At 41.3% G+C, this 19,157-nt stretch overlaps 4 protein-coding genes across 5 annotated transcripts; 2 read left to right on the top strand and 2 right to left on the bottom strand.

The window, feature by feature from the left end:
* Positions 1-32: 32 nt before the first annotated feature.
* glb1 (galactosidase, beta 1) lies at positions 33-5,207 on the bottom strand. The gene is made up of 16 exons (XM_049721179.2): positions 4,958-5,207; positions 4,120-4,289; positions 3,844-3,994; positions 3,500-3,560; positions 3,334-3,428; positions 3,067-3,247; positions 2,936-2,994; positions 2,588-2,709; positions 2,337-2,377; positions 2,149-2,261; positions 1,999-2,073; positions 1,596-1,685; positions 1,358-1,471; positions 1,128-1,259; positions 671-910; positions 33-575 (listed from the first exon to the last, which is right to left on the bottom strand). Exons 1-16 carry the CDS (start codon positions 5,162-5,164, stop codon positions 324-326), a joined length of 2,103 nt encoding a protein of 700 aa, XP_049577136.1. The 5' UTR covers positions 5,165-5,207; the 3' UTR covers positions 33-323.
* Positions 5,208-5,332: 125 nt separating this feature from the next.
* ccdc86 (coiled-coil domain containing 86) lies at positions 5,333-7,092 on the top strand. Of its 2 annotated transcripts, XM_049721195.2 has the most exons (5): positions 5,333-5,960; positions 6,003-6,171; positions 6,266-6,395; positions 6,466-6,540; positions 6,699-7,092. In XM_049721195.2, exons 1-5 carry the CDS (start codon positions 5,447-5,449, stop codon positions 6,873-6,875), a joined length of 1,065 nt encoding a protein of 354 aa, XP_049577152.1. In that variant the 5' UTR covers positions 5,333-5,446; the 3' UTR covers positions 6,876-7,092. The 2 variants fall into 2 exon arrangements, with proteins under 2 accessions (XP_049577152.1, XP_049577151.1); XM_049721194.2 differs by having other exon boundaries at positions 5,335-6,171.
* Positions 7,093-9,478: 2,386 nt separating this feature from the next.
* On the top strand, positions 9,479-11,247 carry LOC125969292 (autotransporter adhesin BpaC). The gene is made up of 2 exons (XM_049721190.2): positions 9,479-9,670; positions 9,751-11,247. The coding sequence occupies exons 1-2, from the start codon at positions 9,634-9,636 to the stop codon at positions 10,938-10,940; spliced, it is 1,227 nt and encodes a 408-aa protein (XP_049577147.1). The 5' UTR covers positions 9,479-9,633; the 3' UTR covers positions 10,941-11,247.
* A 333-nt stretch (positions 11,248-11,580) lies between these two features.
* On the bottom strand, positions 11,581-19,065 carry rnf24 (ring finger protein 24). The gene is made up of 6 exons (XM_049721210.2): positions 18,748-19,065; positions 17,065-17,214; positions 15,614-15,656; positions 15,214-15,255; positions 14,701-14,780; positions 11,581-13,940 (listed from the first exon to the last, which is right to left on the bottom strand). The coding sequence occupies exons 1-6, from the start codon at positions 18,927-18,929 to the stop codon at positions 13,799-13,801; spliced, it is 639 nt and encodes a 212-aa protein (XP_049577167.1). The 5' UTR covers positions 18,930-19,065; the 3' UTR covers positions 11,581-13,798.
* Positions 19,066-19,157: the final 92 nt, after the last annotated feature.

The following is a 19,157-nucleotide window of genomic DNA, read 5'->3' as shown; positions in this document are numbered from 1 at the left end:
CACTGACAAAAAAAAATAAAGAAAAGCATTGCGAAATGTCCTTCATTTTTATTAAGAGGCAGTGCATAAATTTAAAAAATCTAAATAAAATCTAATTTAAAAAAAACATTGGCCAGTGTAAAAGTGTTTTTCACTGTTGTGATTTTGGCATTAAAAACTATTATTTTGGCAAAATACTGATTAAAAACCTTAAAATACCAAGGTGTGATCAAGCATTTTAGACACTTTGACACATTAAAGGTCAGTCACAAATCATGAAAAGACTGCAATCAGTCATAAATCACATGGTGGTTTCAGTAAGATACCACATTCTCCCTTTTTTGTTAAAGCAAATCCTTTCTAAACAGCGGCCAGCGTTGCCTGTGGTCGCTGTGCACCGTTGCGTTCAGGATGGGCATGGTTGTGAACTCCACCGTGCATGGTCCTAAGAGGCACGGGCTCACCTCCAGCTCCAGGATTGTCACATTGTTGGGAAAATCAGTGCTGAGGATGCTTGCCGGGACGAAAAGAGTCAACTGGGGGCCTTGCGCCGACCAATAGCGTCCCAAATTGAAACCGTTGATCCAAACCTGCCCCTGAGGAGAACAACAGAACATGGATTGAAAGTTAGGAGCCCACATACTACAGTGAGAATCAATGACAGACAGATGGCAGTTTAAGCGTAGCGTGCCTTTCGCCATTTGGGCATGCTGATGAAGGTGTCTTGAGGTAGATCCGGGATGCCGCTGGGAATGATGAAAGTTCCTCCGTAGAAGGCCGGAAGTGACAGGGCAGCGGGGGGAAGTGGGCTGGCCGACGTGGGCTTTGTTTCCCATAAGAGGCCCTGGGCGACCGCTTGGTCGATACTGAGGCTGTACATGGTCCACCCTTTGAGCACGACGTTGTTCAACGTCAGGTTGCTCACGAGGCCCTGCGCAAAATCAGCACATGAAATAATTGTGTCATTTCCTACTTTCAGATTACCACATTTGCTCAAATACGGTAGATGCCTCCTCAGTCCTATAAAAAAAAAAGCTTCAGATCTATCAAACTCTGGTTGCTCACAAACATTATTATAGTTCAATAAAACGAAAGAAATAAAATTGAAAAAAGCTCATGAATGGATTTTTTTATAAACAATTAAAAACCTTGAAATCATTGATGCCATTTCCATAGTTGATCCGGCCCATATTCTCCACCAAGACGTCAAGTTGACTGCCAGCTTTGCCTGTCACGTTGATGCTTAAAACTTTGTTCCTCTGCAGAATCCCAGAAGCAACCTTAAAATAAAGTCAGTGTGAATCAGTGTCAATCATTCAAAGATTTGCGCCACGATTTGATTCCTATCGCTAACGGTGGAGGTTCACTGCTAACTTACTCCATCTATAGACACATATGCTCGATCATGGACCCCGTTCAGGGGCGATGATAGCGGCGTGGGAGTGCTGCAGTTCATTGGCAGCTCAGTCCTGTAGAGCACATAGCCAAACGCCTACAGAGAGGCCATTTTAAGCAAGAAGACAAATAGCCATCCGTACATACATCCTTTGGTCTTGCTTGGAGATTTTTTTTTTAATACAGATTTTTTAAAAAACTAGTAATGCATGAGGAGATACCTGGTTGAGGTCAATGAACGTCTGAGGGAACATGCTCTCCACTGGACCAGAGAAGGAGATGGTATCTAAAGCTTCAGACACCGTCTGGAGCTGTCGTGATAGAAGCCAGTTATATCACTTGTCTTCAAACATCTGTTGCTCGACCAGTTCTAAATCCATGACTATCGATCCTAACTATATTAGCATGTCGATGGCATTTTCCAGTTTATGTTAGCATTAAGCTAGCAGGGTAGACTTATGGTGATTTTTTTTTTAATGTTTTTGCTTTAAGATTAAATTGATTCAAGTGAGAGTGGCTTAAAACAGTTTGAAGCCTCTTTTTGATTAATTTGGTTGATTTGATTAAGCCAAACAGCTACGAATTCAGTCATTGCAACGTATTATCATGAGATTGTGTGCCTACCTGCTGCATTTTAACGGCATCATATGCAAACTTTGGACTTGATGGCGGGACGACCCCTTCGGGTATTTTGCGGTACTGTTTAAGAGGAAATATGTGAGTTGCTTTACATGTCACACCAACAATAGTGCAATGTAATTCCCGTTAACGTACCATTTTGATCACCTCCCGGATTGCAAAGTATTTCTCGGTGAGGTCGCCGGCCTCAGTGAGCGGAGCATTGTAGTCGTAACTGGTCGGTTGAGCGGAGTAGGGCAAATTGGCACCTGGGGGATTCAAACATGATCAGACGCCATCAAAGCGGTGTTATTAATAACTTTTATATACGTTTATGTACTGACCATTCCAGTATCCAAAATTGGTCCCGCCAATAAACATGTATCTGTCAGGAGACAAAATGATTTCCCAGACTATAAAGACGTTACAATCTGCATTTTTACAACAGTATTTGTTTTTTATGATGACTTTATTAATTTCTTGACCTATTGATATTGCACTTGTTACTTTAAACTCATGTATTACTTAGTTGTCCTGATACATCTTCATATACACAAATTTACTACCAAATTAAAAAAAAAAAAAAAAGACTCACAGGTTGACGTTGGCACCCATTGCCAGGATCTCGTTGAGGGTCACGGCCACGTTTTTGGTAGAGACAGTGGAGTGAGGCGACCCCCAGTGATCCAGCCAGCCAGTGTAGTACTCAGAATTCACCTGGAGGGGCAGAAGAAAGAGGGAAGAACTTTCTTTAAAAAAAAAAAGAAAAAGAAAAAAGGGCTTGAATTACTGGTACTTTTAATTGATCTCATACTCATAACTCAAATCACTCTTATCACAAATATTTCCCCACTGAAATAAAATACACAGTAATACCTTCATTAGGGCAGAATATAAAGAACCAAAGTGTAGACTAAGAAAAAGAAACAAAATAAATGCTTGCCAAAGGTCCACGAGGTTCTGCAAATCGTTGCGTAGCAAACGCTGCTGACACATTGGAACCTGAAATAAAGGGGAAAAAAAAAAACAATCAAGTTTTTAGTCTGGCCTCAAGCTATCCGGCCGCTGACCAACCTGGCCCAAAGTCGACTGTGGCGTAAACGCCTTGGATGGCGCCGCATTTGAGAAAACCAATGGAGGCTCCGTCAGTAGTGAACAGCACCACGTCCTGGCCCAGATAGGACCGCATCAGCTTGTAGAGGTGACGCATGTAGTTGTAGTCGCAAGTGAAATAACTGCCGTATTCATTCTCCACCTGAACAGAAAGGTGTTAAAAATTCTGTCACCCTACTGAGCGTTACAGTTATCATGGAAACAGACGACAACAAGACACCAAACTACCTGCACACTGATGATGGGGCCGCCATTCTGATAGAGGAAAGGCTTCATCATCGGAAGCAACCTGCCCATCCAGCGATCCACTGCTGCTATGTAATCTGAAACAGTTGATAGTGTGGTTAATGCTGTGTTCTTCAAAACACACACACATACACTCTAGGATTTTCACCTGGATCTGAAGAGCGCAGCACAATGTCTTTCTTTTGGAGAAGCCAGGCAGGTAGTCCTCCCTGGTGGACACATATTGTATATTTTTATTTTATGTTATTATTGTTTTAGCCACTGAATCCAGCATAATTACCTTAATACATTCAATAAAAATATATTTGCTTTTAAATCAATTTGTTGCTGTCAAAGAAGTGTATTTTTTTTTCCCAGGGCAATTAAAGTGTTAATTTGGCGCTATCTGGAGGAATATGTTTGTAGTTGTAGGGTTTAGTTGGACTGCTTTTTTTTTTATGCAGGTTGAGATGTCCTGTTGTGTTTGGCTAGAATAGATGGAGTTTCTCTCACCATGTCCCACTCGGCGCAAATATAAGGCCCTGGTCGAAGGATAACCAGCAGACCGACATCCTGAGCCAGCTGAAGGAAATGTTCCAAATCTCGATCACCGCTGAAGTCATAAATGCCTGGGGAGTCCTCGTGGAAGTTCCATGGAATATACCTGTAACGGGAAAATATTTAAAAAATATCAGAGAATGTTTTTTGGGGCATAAAAATAACATGGAGCTATTTCTACTGACACAATCCGGCAACTTCGGCACATGATTCAACAACACGGTCACGTACGTCTGGATGGCATTCAGGCCAGCCATGTACATCTTGAGCAGCCGGTCCTTCCAGTAGGCTCTTGGGATCCTGCTATAGTGGATGCTGCCCGAGATGTAGCGGAACTTCTCTCCATCTTTGCGGAAGCAGTCGTTCTGGTAGTCAATTTGGAAGGACGGAGGAGCAGCTGCCTGTGAACACATAAAAAACATTTTTTTATGGATTCTTTATTGTCAAGCACGTGCTCCCTCAGCAATAGATAACTCATTTGCTTGAAGTACATTATTTTAATAGCGTGTCAGTTGACTTGAATATGACTCAAGACTTTTAAAGTGTCAGCTGAGTCAGGTCGTCAGTCATGACTATATTCAAATGTGACAAATGGGAAAAAAGACATTTTAAGAAGGAATCCATCCGTTTTAGATGCCAGGCATTGTGATTTTTTTTTTTTAAATCATACCAATATATACAACGGGACTTTCACAAGCATACTGGGAAATGCGTCGGTTCACCATTGCTATCTTGAAAATAGGTTATAGGTTTTGTTAATTATAAATTGTGGTATGGTATTTGAATTTTTAGCTTTTTTTATAGTCAATTTTGTAATTACGATGTGAGCGCAGGTTAGTGATAATCTACACTGGTTCCAGGTTACGTGCAGATTCGGGTTACGCCGCAGCCGTCGTAAACAGAGGCGCTGCCACGCTTGTGTACAGAAAAGAAAACACCTTAAAATCGTGATCCTTTTGCGTAAATTTAAATTAAAAATTAAATTATTTTTTGTTGAAAAAGCATGTGTGCTATTCTTGACAGGAAAAAAGTGCAGAGTATATTAAAAAAAAAAGAAAAAGATTCTTACCGACAGTCCAACGAGCAGCAGTAGGAGGAATCTTGTGAGACCCAGCAGCGACATGACTATTCCTCCCCAATAACCTTTCCAGGTTCTTCTTGAACTACATGAAAGCGTTTGTTTCTTGTTACGATACTCAAATTGGGTTTTCTTACATGTGCAAGCAGAGATACGAAGTCGTTCTACGGCATCTTGTGGTGCGGAAGTTCTAATCATGTGATGCCATATTTCATGTTGTAATGACGCTTTTTGGCCAAAAGTCGGCAGCATTGCATTGACTACTTAAAATGGGGCAGCGTTTGAAAGCGACGAAGAAACACGAGCTGTTTTTTTTTGTTACGCAGAGATGTTTTTGTAGTTCGTCTTCCAACCAGAAGGTGGCGGTAGCGAAAAGACACGTTGTTTACAATAACACGGAAGTACGCACCGCAACCACTACCGAGTCAACTTCAGTGGCTCACACGTGGAAAGAGAGAATTAAGAGCGGCGTAGGAAAACATGTCGAAAAGCAATGATGTGAGCAACGCTTCTAAACCGGGGAACGTAGTTGAAGACGGCCAGGACCTACCGCCCATGACCACGCGGACCCGAAGCGGCCGAGTGGTGCGTCGCCCCTACGCACTCCAAAGCTCTGAAACTCCGGTAAGGACTCCCAGTAGGAGGACCAGAAAGTCCGTCATAACAGAACAGAATGAGCTGGAGGAACAGGCACCAAAACCAGTTGAGGAGAATCCTACTGTGAGTGTCGTCCAAGAAACGGTACAGGAGAAGCCCGCAGTGTGTGGTGAATCGGAGACGGTGGAAAAGCCCGCCGTAGGTGTCGAACCGGAGCCTGAGCCTCGTACAGACGCTGCAGTAGAGGTTGACACAGTACCCACAACCGCACCAGTAGAAAAAGCACCAGCGACCCCTCAGACAGAGTCGCAAGACCCTCAGACAGAGTCGCAAGACCCTCAGACAGAGTCGCAACCTCCACAGACGGAGTCGCAACCTCCACAGACGGAGTCGCAACCTCCTCAGACGGAGTCGCAACCCTCAAAGACGGAGTCGCAACCTCCTCAGACGGAGTCGCGACCCCCAAAGACGAAGTCGCAACCCCCTAAGACGGAGTCGCAACCCCCTAAGAAGAAGCCTCGCCGGGGAACTAATGTGAAACAGACTGTAGTGATTCCTCTGGGGAAGCCAAAATCAGGACGAGTGTGGAAGAACCGCAACAAACAGAGGTGACGTTTTATAGTCATTTGTCAATTTGTGTCTGAACATGATTTGCCAATCAGTTATTTTGTAATTTTTTTTTAATTAATTGTGTTTGTGTAGGTTCTCTGCGTTAGTACGAGATGCGGCGCTGTGCACCTCCTGGGAGAAAAAGATGCAGGCCAAGCGAGAGAAGCAACTGGTGCAGAAGTACTCGTCACAACTAAAAGAGCAGAAAGCCCAAGCGAAAGAGGTATGTACAAAAAAAAAAAAACAATATCTTCTAATCTTATTCACTTCACTGTGACCCGCTGCCTCCACAGGAAAAGCGTAAACGGCGAGAGGAGAACTTGAAGCGGCGCGAGGAGAACGAACGCAAAGCGGAGGTCGTGGAAGTGGTACGTACTTGCTTAACCCCTGTGCTGAATGTCACAATATTTAGACAGGAATTCAACTCGTATAATCAATATGAACGGTCATTAAATTCTTGCAGTACTACAAAATACAACTAAAGTGTTTGCAGCATATTTTAAATAATTTGCTTTTTTGTCGTTAGATCCGAAACACGGCAAAGCTCAAGAGGATGAGGAAGAAGCAGTTGAGGAAGATCGAGAAGCGCGACACGCTTGCACTGCTGGAAAAGTCCAACAACAGCGAGAAGAAGAACCAGAACCAAAAAAACAACAACAAAACTAAGCGAGCAAAAAAAAACAAAAGCGAAAATCTGATTTAAAGACTTCTTTGTCTCCTTTTTTTCTCCCCTGCTATTTTTTTGGACAGAGGACCTATGTACACGAGCTTTAAAGCTTTCTTTTTAACAGTGGGAAGCAAAACGTTGAAAATATTCTGCACAAATAATGCAATTGCTGCTGTACAGGTCCCTCAAGTTTGGTTTCGCCCAGTGATTTTTCTACTTGCAGACCTTTCTATTAAATAAAATATTCCCTGAAGTGCATGACTCTTTTTTCCATTTGCCAGCATACATCCATAATTCACAGTTTAGCAATAACAGGTGAATATCAAGGTTTTTTTTAACATTGTACCGCGTCAAACAATACTTGGTCACTACCACAAAGCCACAGTAACATCATTCATGGTTTAAACATTTAGCAGACTTGTAAAATTATGTTTTAAAACATGCATTATATATTTAGCTTGGAAGGCAAATATAACTGATCTATGTTTAACAAATGTAACACAATGGATTAGGAAAAAATATGGTCACAATAACCTAATGAAGTGTCTTATCATGTCTACTTGTTTTTTCTTCTGCCCGCACAACCCATGTTATGTTACATCAAACTTCAGCTTAGTCAGAATCCACCCTGCGTACGTTCTTTTCCACGGGAGTCACACTCTTGCGTCACCATATGTGATTGTTATCAGCTTATCAGAGTTAAGCCTTTTATTATTATAGTTATTTGATGTCTAATCACTAACGCAATTTTGGGCAGTGATATTGTTGGTGGGTTAGTACCATAAAAGTTTGTTGTCGTCATTAGAATCAATTAGTCATCTTGAAAGTATTTGCAGACCAATACAATTAAAAGTTTCTGATTCACAATTTTACCAAACTGTTTTTATTTTCATGGCTTTATTATCCGTAAGCTATTTGACAAATTCAGTCATTTTGGTTAAGTATAATTTATATGTTTTATATTGAACATTTTGTACGAGTCCCTCAAATTGCTTGTAACCCTTTTCAAAAAAAAAATAAAAACTCAGTTTTAGTGAATTTACTCCTCTTTAGTTTTCTTCAATAGAGGCTGAAATTGTCACAAAATAAATATTTTCACTTGCATTTTGTGTTTACTTAATTGTATCTCTTTTTAAAAACTGAAATATTACATAGTGCTATTTTTTTCTTAAAAAAGGAACTTCTTTTAAGAATCTAACTTTTTTTTCTGGAATACATTAAGATCAAGGCGGCTCGGTGGCGCACTGGGTAGCACGTCCGCCTCACAGTTAGGAGGGTGCGGGTTCGATTCCACCTCCGGCCCTCCCTGTGTGGAGTTTGCATGTTCTCCCCGGGCCCGCGTGGGTTTTCTCCGGGCACTCCGGTTTCCTCCCACATTCCAAAAACATGCTTGGTAGGCCGATTGAAGACTCCAAATTGTCCCTAGGTGTGAGTGTGAGTGCGATTGGTTGTCTGTCTCTGTGTGCCCTGCGATTGGCTGGCAACCAGTTCAGGGTGTCCCCCGCCTACTGCCCGATGACGGCTGGGATAGGCTCCAGCACGCCCGCGACCCCCGTGGGGACTAAGCGGTTCAGAAAATGGATGGATGGATGGACATTAAGATCAAATGTCACTGTAGTGTTTATTGTTTTACTTGTTAACATACGTAACTGGGCTTAAATTTAGAAAACCCCTTTCCTTATCTTATCTTATCTAACTCCACCCATTTAGAACTTGCAAACAGCATTTCTAAACACCAGAATCTCTGGAATTATCAATAATTTGTAATGCCAGTTACCATAGTGACAAGTTTCGCTCCAACCTGTGGCCAGCAACACAATGACGTGCGTAAACACATCAAGAGGTGTGAATGAATGAATGGATGGATGGACGGACGGACGTGTGATATCATGCATGACAGGTGCGGACAAAGGCGTCCCCACCTTTTTTTGCTCATTCCGCAAATGTCTTCTGTGGACAAGCGTCCTGGGATCTGCGATGACGGCATTGTCAGCACGGTGCTGGCGTACAAGTGCGTCTTTGTACACACTTGTTTGCTTTGCAAGGGGGCCACGCCACAATGATGCGATGAGCCCTAAAAGAAAAGGACAAAGGTGAGCAAGGTGGAAGGAATGATCACCATACATCTTTTGGTGGCTGTCACCAGGCCTATAAAGAGGTAAAAGGCACACACAATCAGACACACCAGGCTTCAAGTCATCCAAGACGCGGAAACACAAGTCAACACTGTAAGTATATTTCTTTTTTTCTACTGTTACCATGTTTTCATATTTATATTATTATTAATAATAATAATGACTAGAGAGATTTTTTTTTGCTTTATATGCAAACATTTGAGATTTTTTCCTCATGTTTTTTTTGTAAAAATGCTATTTTTCAAGTGTATGACATTTTTTAATCACTACAGATTTTTCCTCACAATACTGTCATATATTTCTGAGTTGCTCTCCTGTTAAATCCAATAGCTTTGTGGCTTTTTTTCCCCCTCGTAGTGTTAAAGCTTCACTCGTTTATTTTTTCATTTCTTCTACTACCATTTCAATTTTATTGTCATTTGAAGAAAGAACCATTTTATTTCTCATGAAAATGTGTATTTGAGTGTAATGTTTGGACTTTACTAAAAAAAAGTATTTACTTTACTTTTGTATTACAAGTTACATTCTGTATACAGAACTTATTTTTAACCCTGATAATTTTCTTTTCATTTTTCTTGCGCAAATTTTAAAATGAACATCATTCTTCCTTTTTTGTTTTTAGGTACATACTTGTGAGATTTCATTTGCTGAAAAAAAAAATGCTCTTGTTAATCCTGCTCCAACTCCTGCTCATCGGTAAACTTTTATTCCTTCACTTCACATCTATTGAGGATGATATACAAACTCATGTCTGATTATTTTGTTGTATTTCACAGCATCCATAAATGCTCAGACACCTGCCCTCACTACGCCCAATGCTGTGAGCAGCAATGCCGTGACCACAGCCGGTAACGCCGCGACTGGCAATGCTGCAACCACAGCTGGCAATGCTGTGACCGGCAATGTCGCAACTACAGCTGGAAACGCAGCAACTGGCAATGCTGCAACCACAATTGCTAACGCTGCAACCACAGCTGGCAACGCGGTGACCGGCAATGCCGCAACTACAGCTGGAAACGTAGCAACTGGCAATGCTGCAACCACAACTGCTAACGCTGCAACCACAGCTGGTAACGCTGCAACCACAGCTGGTAACGCTGCAACCACAGCTGGTAACGCAGTAACTGGCAATGCTGCAACCACAACTGCTAACGCTGCAACCACAGCTGGTAACGCTGCAACCGGCAATGCTGCAACCACAACTGGTAACGCTGCAACCACAGCTGGTAACGCTGCAACCACAGCTGGTAACGCTGCAACCACAGCTGGTAACGCTGCGACCGGCAATGCCGCAACAACATCTGGCAATGCCGCAACCACAGCTGGAAACGCAGTAACTGGCAATGCTGCAACCACAACTGCTAACGCTGCAACCACAGCTGGTAATGCTGCAACCACAGCTGGTAATGCTGCGACCGGCAATGCTGCAACCAGAACTGGTAACGCTGCAACCACAGCTGGTAACGCTGCGACCGGCAATGCCGCAACGACGTCTGGCAGTGCTGTGACCGGCAATGCCGCAACCACAGCTGGAAACGTAGCAACTGCCAATGCTGCAACCACAACTGGTAACGCTGCAACCACAGCTGGTAACGCTGCAACCACAGCTGGTAACGCTGCAACCACAGCTGGTAACGCTGCAACCACAGCTGGTAACGCTGCGACCGGCAATGCTGCAACCACAACTGGTAACGCTGCAACCACAGCTGGTAACGCTGCAACCACAGCTGGTAACGCTGCGACCGGCAATGCCGCAACAACGCCTGGCAATGCTGTAACTGGCAATGCCACAACCACAGCTGGAAACGTAGCAACTGGCAACGCCACAACTGGGAGTGCAAACACTGGAGCAACAACAAATGCTAACAACCCAACGACGACAAGCGCCGCTGTCATGTCAACTCGCGTGAACTGGGTTCTCCTAAGTCACCTCTGCGTGGCACTCCTTAAACTCTACACAATGTAAATACAATGGCTTTGTTGATTTAATTTAAAATGTCACCAAATGCACGTTGACTGGTCGAAACAAAGATCCGGATGATGGCGTGTTTTATTGTTGTCATTGAAAAAAGTAAAATATTTTTAACCAAGACTTTATTTAACATATGTCGATTATTGTACCGTGTTCAAGTATTTTTTTTCCCCAGTTTCTACTGCCATTTATAAATATGTACGTGTGACTGAAAATACGGAAATGTAATATTGTACAGCTATTGTAACTTATTTAAATGGTATTCATTGAGGAAAATGAATAATAAATTTATGCAAAGGTGTGCTGATTTTTATAACATTTTTTTGGTCAAAACCAGTTGATCATTTGCATTATATCAGTTACCATGGGTTGACAATTTCAAATGCAAAACCAAGTACCTGCTTGAGGAGGAAAGGTGGAACGGCCAAATCAACATTAATACTGAAACATGAAATCAATCAGTCGTGTACTTACCCAAGCAGAAAACTGCAATGCACGCAGACGTTCAGTAAGCCGTGTTTTCAGTTGCAGTAACGCTATACGGCCACACGACGGCGATGGAACTGCAAGTTTATTTTTAATTTCAGCCTCATAAATACTAGACATTATTTGTCAGTCAAACGCTGAAAAGGACTCAAATCTTGGAAACGTTTATTACATTTCAAGTGTGTCACATGCAGTTGCTTTCTTTTTAAAACAAATAACCATGAAATTAGCCAAATAAAAAGAGGAAAGTATTTTCCTCTCAAAATAGTAAGATACAAAAATAGAGCTTACAAATACTGTACAGGTATTATTGTCTCCAAAAATATTCTGCTGCAGAATTCTTAGTTTTACAAACAATGTCTGTGAACGTCCACAAACAGAACATTTGTGTAAGTCAAGGTTGCTATATTTTATATTATTATTATTAGTGGGTTTTTTTTTTTGTGTGGGAGGGGCACAACAAAGCTACAGAGGAATAAATAACGTGTGCTTGACCTTAAAGCATCCACAAATATTCAAATGAAACTCTCAATTTGTATTCCGAGCATAACATTCCCTTTGCTCTCTTACACAACATTTGTTCAATTATGCAAAAACATCCTGCCTTTTCATTGCATTAGTACTTTGACTAGAATCAGGATGTTTACATTATAAGACGCAAGACTTATTGATGGAAGGAAATGATAGTTTAAAGTGATGTCCAAAACTCTAGTTGTGTGGGTGAGTGGGGGTTGGTGCACCCCGTTTAAAAATGATCTTGTGGTATCAATACACTAGCAATGCAAACGTTACAGTGGTGATGGAAAAATACAGAATAAAAACTGCTAATTTGTTTGTTCAATTTTGCTGTTTTGTTCTCTCAAATCAAGATTTCAAAGTGTAGAGTCAGAATAAAACAAAAGCACACAAGAGCTTGGCTCTTTGAATCTTGTTCATATGGGAAAACTGTGTCTAAACAACAGTGAAGGAAGCAACGGATATCGTTTTTGTTCCCAGAAAGGTTAATATAGAGAAGTTCTTGTTCCCAATTTTGTTAGATATTTGACTTAAAGTTGCATCTATGTGACTTTTAATTGCGTTTAAATTTTTGGGATGTTACTGATGGTGCCTTTATATATACATTTTTTTATAATCAGCACTTTTAGTGAGAGCAGCTCACAACCAGGGACACAAAAAAACCCTACACAAAAAAAGCAGGGCTCAGTGGTCCAAACAAAACGAAACTGTATAGAAAGGGAGCGAGAAGCGAAAGCTCGAGAAGGATGCATCCTGTGTGTGTGTGTATGTGTGTGAGTGAGTGAATGGAAATGCTGCTTCATTACATCCAGTGAGCGCTGACTCGGGCAGAGGGTAACTCCCTCTGAACGATAAATGAAATACAATGAAACATATTTAGGTGACCAAACGACAATTAGCTCCATTCATGCTAATACTGCTTTAAAAATATTCACATCATGTGAAGTCGAGTTTTTGGCATTGAAGGAATTTTGTCGATTTTTCTTCACAACGTCTCACATTTAGACATTGCACGACAAAATCCAAATGTAACATCTTTCCTCGGATAATGAATGACCTTGACTCTGATTAACACCACACATTAATCGATGAATGACAAAATAAAAGCCACATGCTTAGTCTTGTAAGTCTTACCGGTAATCGTACTCTCTGGAGTTTAGTAAGTTAGTGCTCTCACCTTCGCCGCACAGCCACTATAAGAGGGGGGAATATGGTAATTTTGGTTATTTAGTGGAACACACTTCTACACTGGACAGAATACAAAACCGTCAAAATAGCAATGAAAACGTGCAAACATTTCCGAACATTTAGCAAAAGTCTTATTTTGTCCCTTTGAGAATAATGATGCGAGTCAAAGTTGACCAATTAAAAAATGAAAACCTGTGAGGCTTTACGCTAAACATGGAAGTAATGGTAGCTATAAAACATACCCTTGCTGCCACAATGGCAAGCAATTAAGTTTTGACTTCTTGTAAAGTGCTTGTTAAATTAAATAATAATCAAATAAAATACAAAAAAGAGATTATATATTGTAGATCTCGGCTGCTGTGTTTGTTGTCATCCTGCTCTTCAGCTGGTGTCCAAAGAAAAAAAAAAAAAAAAAGTGCTTTGGTTATGAACCCTATCAATGTTCTTTCCGTGTCCATGAAGAAAGAGAAAAGGTTAATCCAGTTGATGAGCAATCCAAGCGATAAGTGAAAAATATTTTTTTAGGAGTCAACGTGAAGTAAGTCCAAGTGTCTTTTTTCACCAGAAAGGTCCACAGAGTCACAACAAATTGGACCTATACAGCCGACTGTTATATTTGTGTGTGTATAAATGGTGTCACCATTATGTCGGTTTCAGGTCTACTAGACCAGGTTTTCAACACCGGGCAGAGGCTGTTGGCTCGGCACTGGCGGTTCCGTAGTGCCGGCCTGCTGGGCAAGCTGTAAGACGGGCATGTTGCACAGCGGGCACACTTTCCTCACCTCCAGCCACTTGATGAGGCACCTGACACATAGGGAGAAGAGGAGGCCATGTAGACTTGGTTTCAACTGTCGGGATCAGCAAGTGGAAGATACAAAGCCACGCCAAAAATTCCTGACTTGGGTGTATGGAGCTCCTAACAGCCCTTCGCTAACTGTTGCAGGTGAGCTGGAGTCAATCCCGGGAAATGTATCGACAAAACAATTATTTGCATTAAGGCTGAATGATTTGGAAAAACAATTAAATTGAGATTTTTGTTTTTCTCCCTTCACTATTGTGATTTCAAATGAATATGCGCGTAGTTTTCAAAGTCCCCTCCCCCTGTGTTTACAGGTTTATTATAATTAAATATCTTATACGTTATGCTTAAACTAAAATGACGGAAAATGAACAAGGAATGCGCACACACTCACACACATGCTCAAATTTAGTGGCAGTCATTCAAGGCCAAGAGAGGTGTCGTACTGGTATAAACAACTGAGGTGAAAGGGCACGGGCTGTGTGTGTGTGTGTGTGTGTGTGTGTGTGTGTGTGTGTGTGTGTGTGTGTGTGTGTGTGTGTGTGTGTGTGTGTGTGTGCGAGTATGTGGGGCAAAGTTAACTTGGTGAAGTGGTCACCTGCTTTGCAGTGTTCCCTTTTACATTCATTATGATAGTTCCAATTTGAATTAGAAGCTAACATAAACATTAAATTATGAGGAAGTTGACTCGTTGAATTTCATCCCAGAACTGGATAGCTCCTCGTGTCTACATGAGAAGAGAAAAAAAAACAACTTTGCACTTACTTCCGATGAAACGCGTGTTTGCACGGACATATCCCCAGCTCGTCTTTTTGCTTGAACTCCTCCAAGCACACCGCGCATATCTGCAAGAGAGCGAGCGAGGTTTTATTTTTGCATTGATTTATTTTTTTTCTTTCTTAAGAGGACATCTAACACCTTCGCACCTTCCCATTTGGTTGGATGAAAATAATAAATGGAAATAAACCCTCTCACGACCAAATGAAAACAGACAGGACCAATCTGGGTCTCAGTCCGGCACATGTTCACTTAGCTTAGCGAGAGGTCATCGTGCTGTCAACGTTGTGAGCTTAGAGGGATTAAAATATCTTCAGACAACAATAAAAACACTCTTGCAGGTCATCTGGCCCCTGTGGTATTTTAAACACTGTGAAATGAGAAGGGTGGGACCCAAAAAGTAGGTGGTCTTCTATCACTTTCTGCCTGTGCGAGTAACAGTTTCTTCCCTAGTGTCAGTATTCAATTGATTGACCATGAATAAGAAAGATGACAACTCACCTCATGCAAATTTAACTCTTTCACCTTTTCCTTCTGAATGACCTGAAAGGAATATCGGCAGAAGAAAAACATTAGTCACAGTGAGAAGAGAGAATGTTTGAAATTTTAGGAAGCAATAACTTGAGGGTGAAGGTTTGTCACAACTTCAACCATCCATCTTAGAATATAAACAGTGGAGCTGTGTTTATCTCATCTTTTAGGTTTGATGTCACTATTTATCAACTAAAAAGAGAGCTTAAGTAACTATGATGACATCACAGTCAGAAAATGCAAGCAAATAAAGACAACAGCTGTCCTCCCCTTTTACACCAGGTTAAGTTGAGTGTACAGAAAATAAAAATAATAATAAAACCAGACCCTCTCTTTTGATTTCAGTGTGTAGTGTTCTCAAAGTGCTTACTTGTTTGTACGCATAGAGCTCTTTGTGCGCCTGGTGCCGTAACCTGGGGAGACGAAAAGACAAAAACATCCTTCTGATTAGCCAGTTGCCTCCCACGTCATTTCGACACAGAGAATTCAAAGATCCTGGGGGTGCGGGGTGGGGGGAAGAACAGAAAAATAGAAACTTGAATGCCCTCTCCTTGTCAAATACTTGCCTCATGACATCAATTTGAAGATATGCTACATGGATAGCAGGTGATAGCAAAATCGAAAAGGTGCTACATTTCGCTCGGGATGGCACAACTACGAGAAGGCGGTTGAGGAGGTTGTTTTTGTCCGACATGACTGGATTTGCTGGTCATGAGAATCACTGGCAATGGATTAACCAATTACAGGTTGAGTAAAAACCTAACTGGTTTGTGCTCAGAAAACACCTTACGAGCAGAATTACATTTCTAAGAAATAATTTTAAAAACAAAATCCTAATGAATGCCAACATAAGAGGCAGGGCCCGGTTTTGCTTGAAAGTCTCGCCGTAGATCCTCATAAAAACTGCTAAATAAAATCATCGGAATGAGGAGAGAACAGGCACAGCACTTAAAAAGGAACGTCTAGGCTACAAGAGTGACGATAAACATGGAGGACAAGGGGGAAGGATGAGCGAGAGGTATAAGAGAAATTTGTAGGTTTGTAAGATTTACCTCCATTACAAGTAACCTTAACCTCTCGCTGCAGAGTGAGAGGGATCTGTAAAACAAGCAGGACAGTCTCGGAGAAAAACTGACATTTCTTAATTTATATTTAAAAAAAAAAAAAGAAGTCAGCATCCTAAAAGTCGGAGACAGGCTTCAGGGTGACACTATCACGGCTCTCTAGATGCACATTTTATAATACCACTTCCAAAATATTGATTTCAACAAACCGTAATATATTTATTTTGTTCAGTTTGGAGTTATTTTTTTCCACCAACCCCGACCACAGATAAATAAGGCTTTTAAAATAAATACGATATGAAATGACATTTGAACTAGCCAAAAGGGTGAAATTACTCTCGATTGGCTAACGATGATATATGACTAAATGTGAAATACAAATTGAATCAAACTTTCCTGCATTAAATTTAAAAGCAATGAGTGGAACCGCTGCCATTGGCCAGGACACAACTTGGCTGTGTTCACGCTCACAACGCCAAAAATAAAACAAAAATGGCATTTTGCACGAAACTCAGTGTGATTTCTATTTAACTCTAAAGGCCAGTGGAACCTTGATCACACTCGATGCCTCCAAGAAAAACCAACACTGCCGTGCTACATGTTGCAATATTTGCAAAGGTGGCTGACCTTGCAGGTTGCTAAGGTTGACTGCTTTACAATATTTGTTTTTGTCTATTCCATTGTGCATAGGAATGAGATGATGGCGCATACACTCCACAATGTCCAATTCGGATGACCAAGCTAAAAAAGTGTTTACCTTATGAGGTAGCAGCAGAAGAGGAGGCTGAGGATGAAGACAAAGATGGCTGTCCCAAACACAACAATGTAGATATTAAGGGGCAGGTTCTGGAACCCGATATTTGGCATCCTGAAAGTGTAGTGTGAAAAATCCGAGCTCATGGATGTTCTGTAAAGCAAAAGAGTCCACAATCAGACAAATCCCAATATACGTGGACACGCTGGGCAGGTAAGAAACAACTAGTCAAAACAAAACACGAAACTAAACGGCTATTCAAGTGAATTTCACTTTCAATATGACTGTTGAGATTGGGATACATGTAATATTGCTAATAGTTGGATTATTCCCCAGTCCTATTGACAAACAACCATTTAAAGTCCAGTTCAGTGATTCCTGACCGCAAGGGCAAACGTGCTCACCACAATTCCACTAAATCGATATGTTCAGTAAACTAAGTCCTTCATAAAAAATGAAACGACACAGCTAACTGTGTCTGTCAACAGACAGGAAAGCGAATGAATACAATTACTTCAACATAACATGAATAATTAACGAATGACATAACATGTTATACAAATATTTTATCAAGGGTGTTAACTGAGGCTGCTTCCTGCAAATAAACATGCAAAGCCATAATCCATAAAGACTGAAGGTATCAACAAAGGTAGTCAAGGGGCTCGTCCAGAATCTAAGAAAAAGGACATGACTGGACATGTCTCTTCCCCCTTGCAAGGAGGAGCACAGCCCAGGAATAAACATTCACTCCTTGTGAAAGTGACTAAAGATCCTCCCCCATTTGCAAACATCCTGACAGAGGGAGTTTTTGTGAAAGCCACGAAATGTGAGCCCACGTTGTGCGTTGACCTCCAAATGATGCAACGGATTTCAACTGCACCCATTGCGGTGGGATAAGAAAATATATTTACACGAGGTTTTAAATCTGTCCCATCTGAGTGCAACTTCATTATATCCCTGTATAAAGACAATTTTGACAGCAATAATTTAATGTTTACCGGTATTGCTCTCAGGAGAAAAAAAAAATGCCATCACTAATGGAGACGATTCCCGTCTCCACCGAGTGGACGGGAAATGTAAACACGGAGAAACCAGCAACATTCTAGACATGCAACACCGTGGCGATGGTCAAATGACTTGAATCAGAAGCCGAGACAAAAAGTCTGAGTCAAGACTTGAAAACCAGGTCGGTCGCCTCAGAGGGCAAAGTTCAAACTTAGGCTAGGCAACTCAACAGGAAGTTGCCGGATGCCTTTTGCTTATTTATTTGGTCCTGAAGTAGGTAGATTGGGAATATAGTTAAAAATTGTTATAAATGGCTTACACAGAAGCGTTGACATTTCCTCCAAGGGAGAAAAGTTTCATATTATAACAAACACACTTTTGCATCACATTCATTAAGGCACACAAACTCTTTGCAGCCATCGTCAATGCCGGTAAGGCAACTCTGCCAAGGTTTTATTGTCATCAAATACTCAGTCGTTTCCACTGTCTCAATATAGCAACACGGGATTGAATTACTGAATTGTATCAAACTTAATAATGATGCCAGGCTGTCACTCAAGAGGAACCCTCGCGTGACTCACAGCTACCAAAACATTGGTCATTTTCCAAAACCCTTAATATAGATTTGTTGGGATACCCCCGTAAAAAAAAAAAAATCCACATCAGGTCATTTCCACCTACCTCCAAGGCATTTCGTTCAGGAGTAGTAGCTCCAAGGAGAAGTGGAAATTTCCACTAGCAGCCACGAGCAGCATGCAAATCTGAAACCTAATATGCTTAAGGGTTGGACCAAAGACCGGTGCCTCAGAGGCAGAACAAGGAAATATGCAGCAGGTCCCAATGTTTATTTGACATGTCCACATTAAGATGTGGCTTGGAGCGGAAGGCAACACAATTGCTAAATTGAACAGTTAACCCTGACTGAATGCCAATAAAAGTTTTAAGTGCGTTTGTTAATTCATAGTAAATAGCAGTTTGCGATGGGAACGGTTATTGATTATTTTTATCGCTTATAAAGAAGCATTGCTACTGCGGAATAGACACCTAATCTGTGTTTGTTAAATAGATGTTAGGGAGATTGGATATGAGAA

Source organism: Syngnathus scovelli, chromosome 5 (genome assembly GCF_024217435.2).
Source record: "Syngnathus scovelli strain Florida chromosome 5, RoL_Ssco_1.2, whole genome shotgun sequence".
Taxonomy (NCBI): domain Eukaryota; kingdom Metazoa; phylum Chordata; class Actinopteri; order Syngnathiformes; family Syngnathidae; genus Syngnathus; species Syngnathus scovelli.
Note: the sequence above shows the minus strand (reverse complement) of the source record. Positions and strands in the feature narration are given on the sequence as shown.

Coding starts and splice junctions, on each gene's coding strand:
- glb1 (XM_049721179.2), bottom strand. CDS start 5,164: ATGATTAGAACTTCCGCACCACAAGATGCCGTAGAACGACTTCGTATC. Junction 3,995..4,119: donor GGCCTGAATGCCATCCAGAC/GTACGTGACCGT, acceptor TTCCCGTTACAG/GTATATTCCATGGAACTTCC. Junction 2,074..2,148: donor TCCGGGAGGTGATCAAAATG/GTACGTTAACGG, acceptor CCTCTTAAACAG/TACCGCAAAATACCCGAAGG.
- ccdc86 (XM_049721194.2), top strand. CDS start 5,447: ATGTCGAAAAGCAATGATGTGAGCAACGCTTCTAAACCGGGGAACGTA. Junction 6,172..6,265: donor AAGAACCGCAACAAACAGAG/GTGACGTTTTAT, acceptor GTGTTTGTGTAG/GTTCTCTGCGTTAGTACGAG. Junction 6,396..6,465: donor AGAAAGCCCAAGCGAAAGAG/GTATGTACAAAA, acceptor CTGCCTCCACAG/GAAAAGCGTAAACGGCGAGA.
- LOC125969292 (XM_049721190.2), top strand. CDS start 9,634: ATGCTCTTGTTAATCCTGCTCCAACTCCTGCTCATCG. Junction 9,671..9,750: donor GCTCCAACTCCTGCTCATCG/GTAAACTTTTAT, acceptor TGTATTTCACAG/CATCCATAAATGCTCAGACA.
- rnf24 (XM_049721210.2), bottom strand. CDS start 18,929: ATGTGGACATGTCAAATAAACATTGGGACCTGCTGCATATTTCCTTGT. Junction 15,657..17,064: donor TTCTGCTGCTACCTCATAAG/GTAAACACTTTT, acceptor TCGTCTCCCCAG/GTTACGGCACCAGGCGCACA. Junction 13,941..14,700: donor AAACACGCGTTTCATCGGAA/GTAAGTGCAAAG, acceptor CCTATGTGTCAG/GTGCCTCATCAAGTGGCTGG.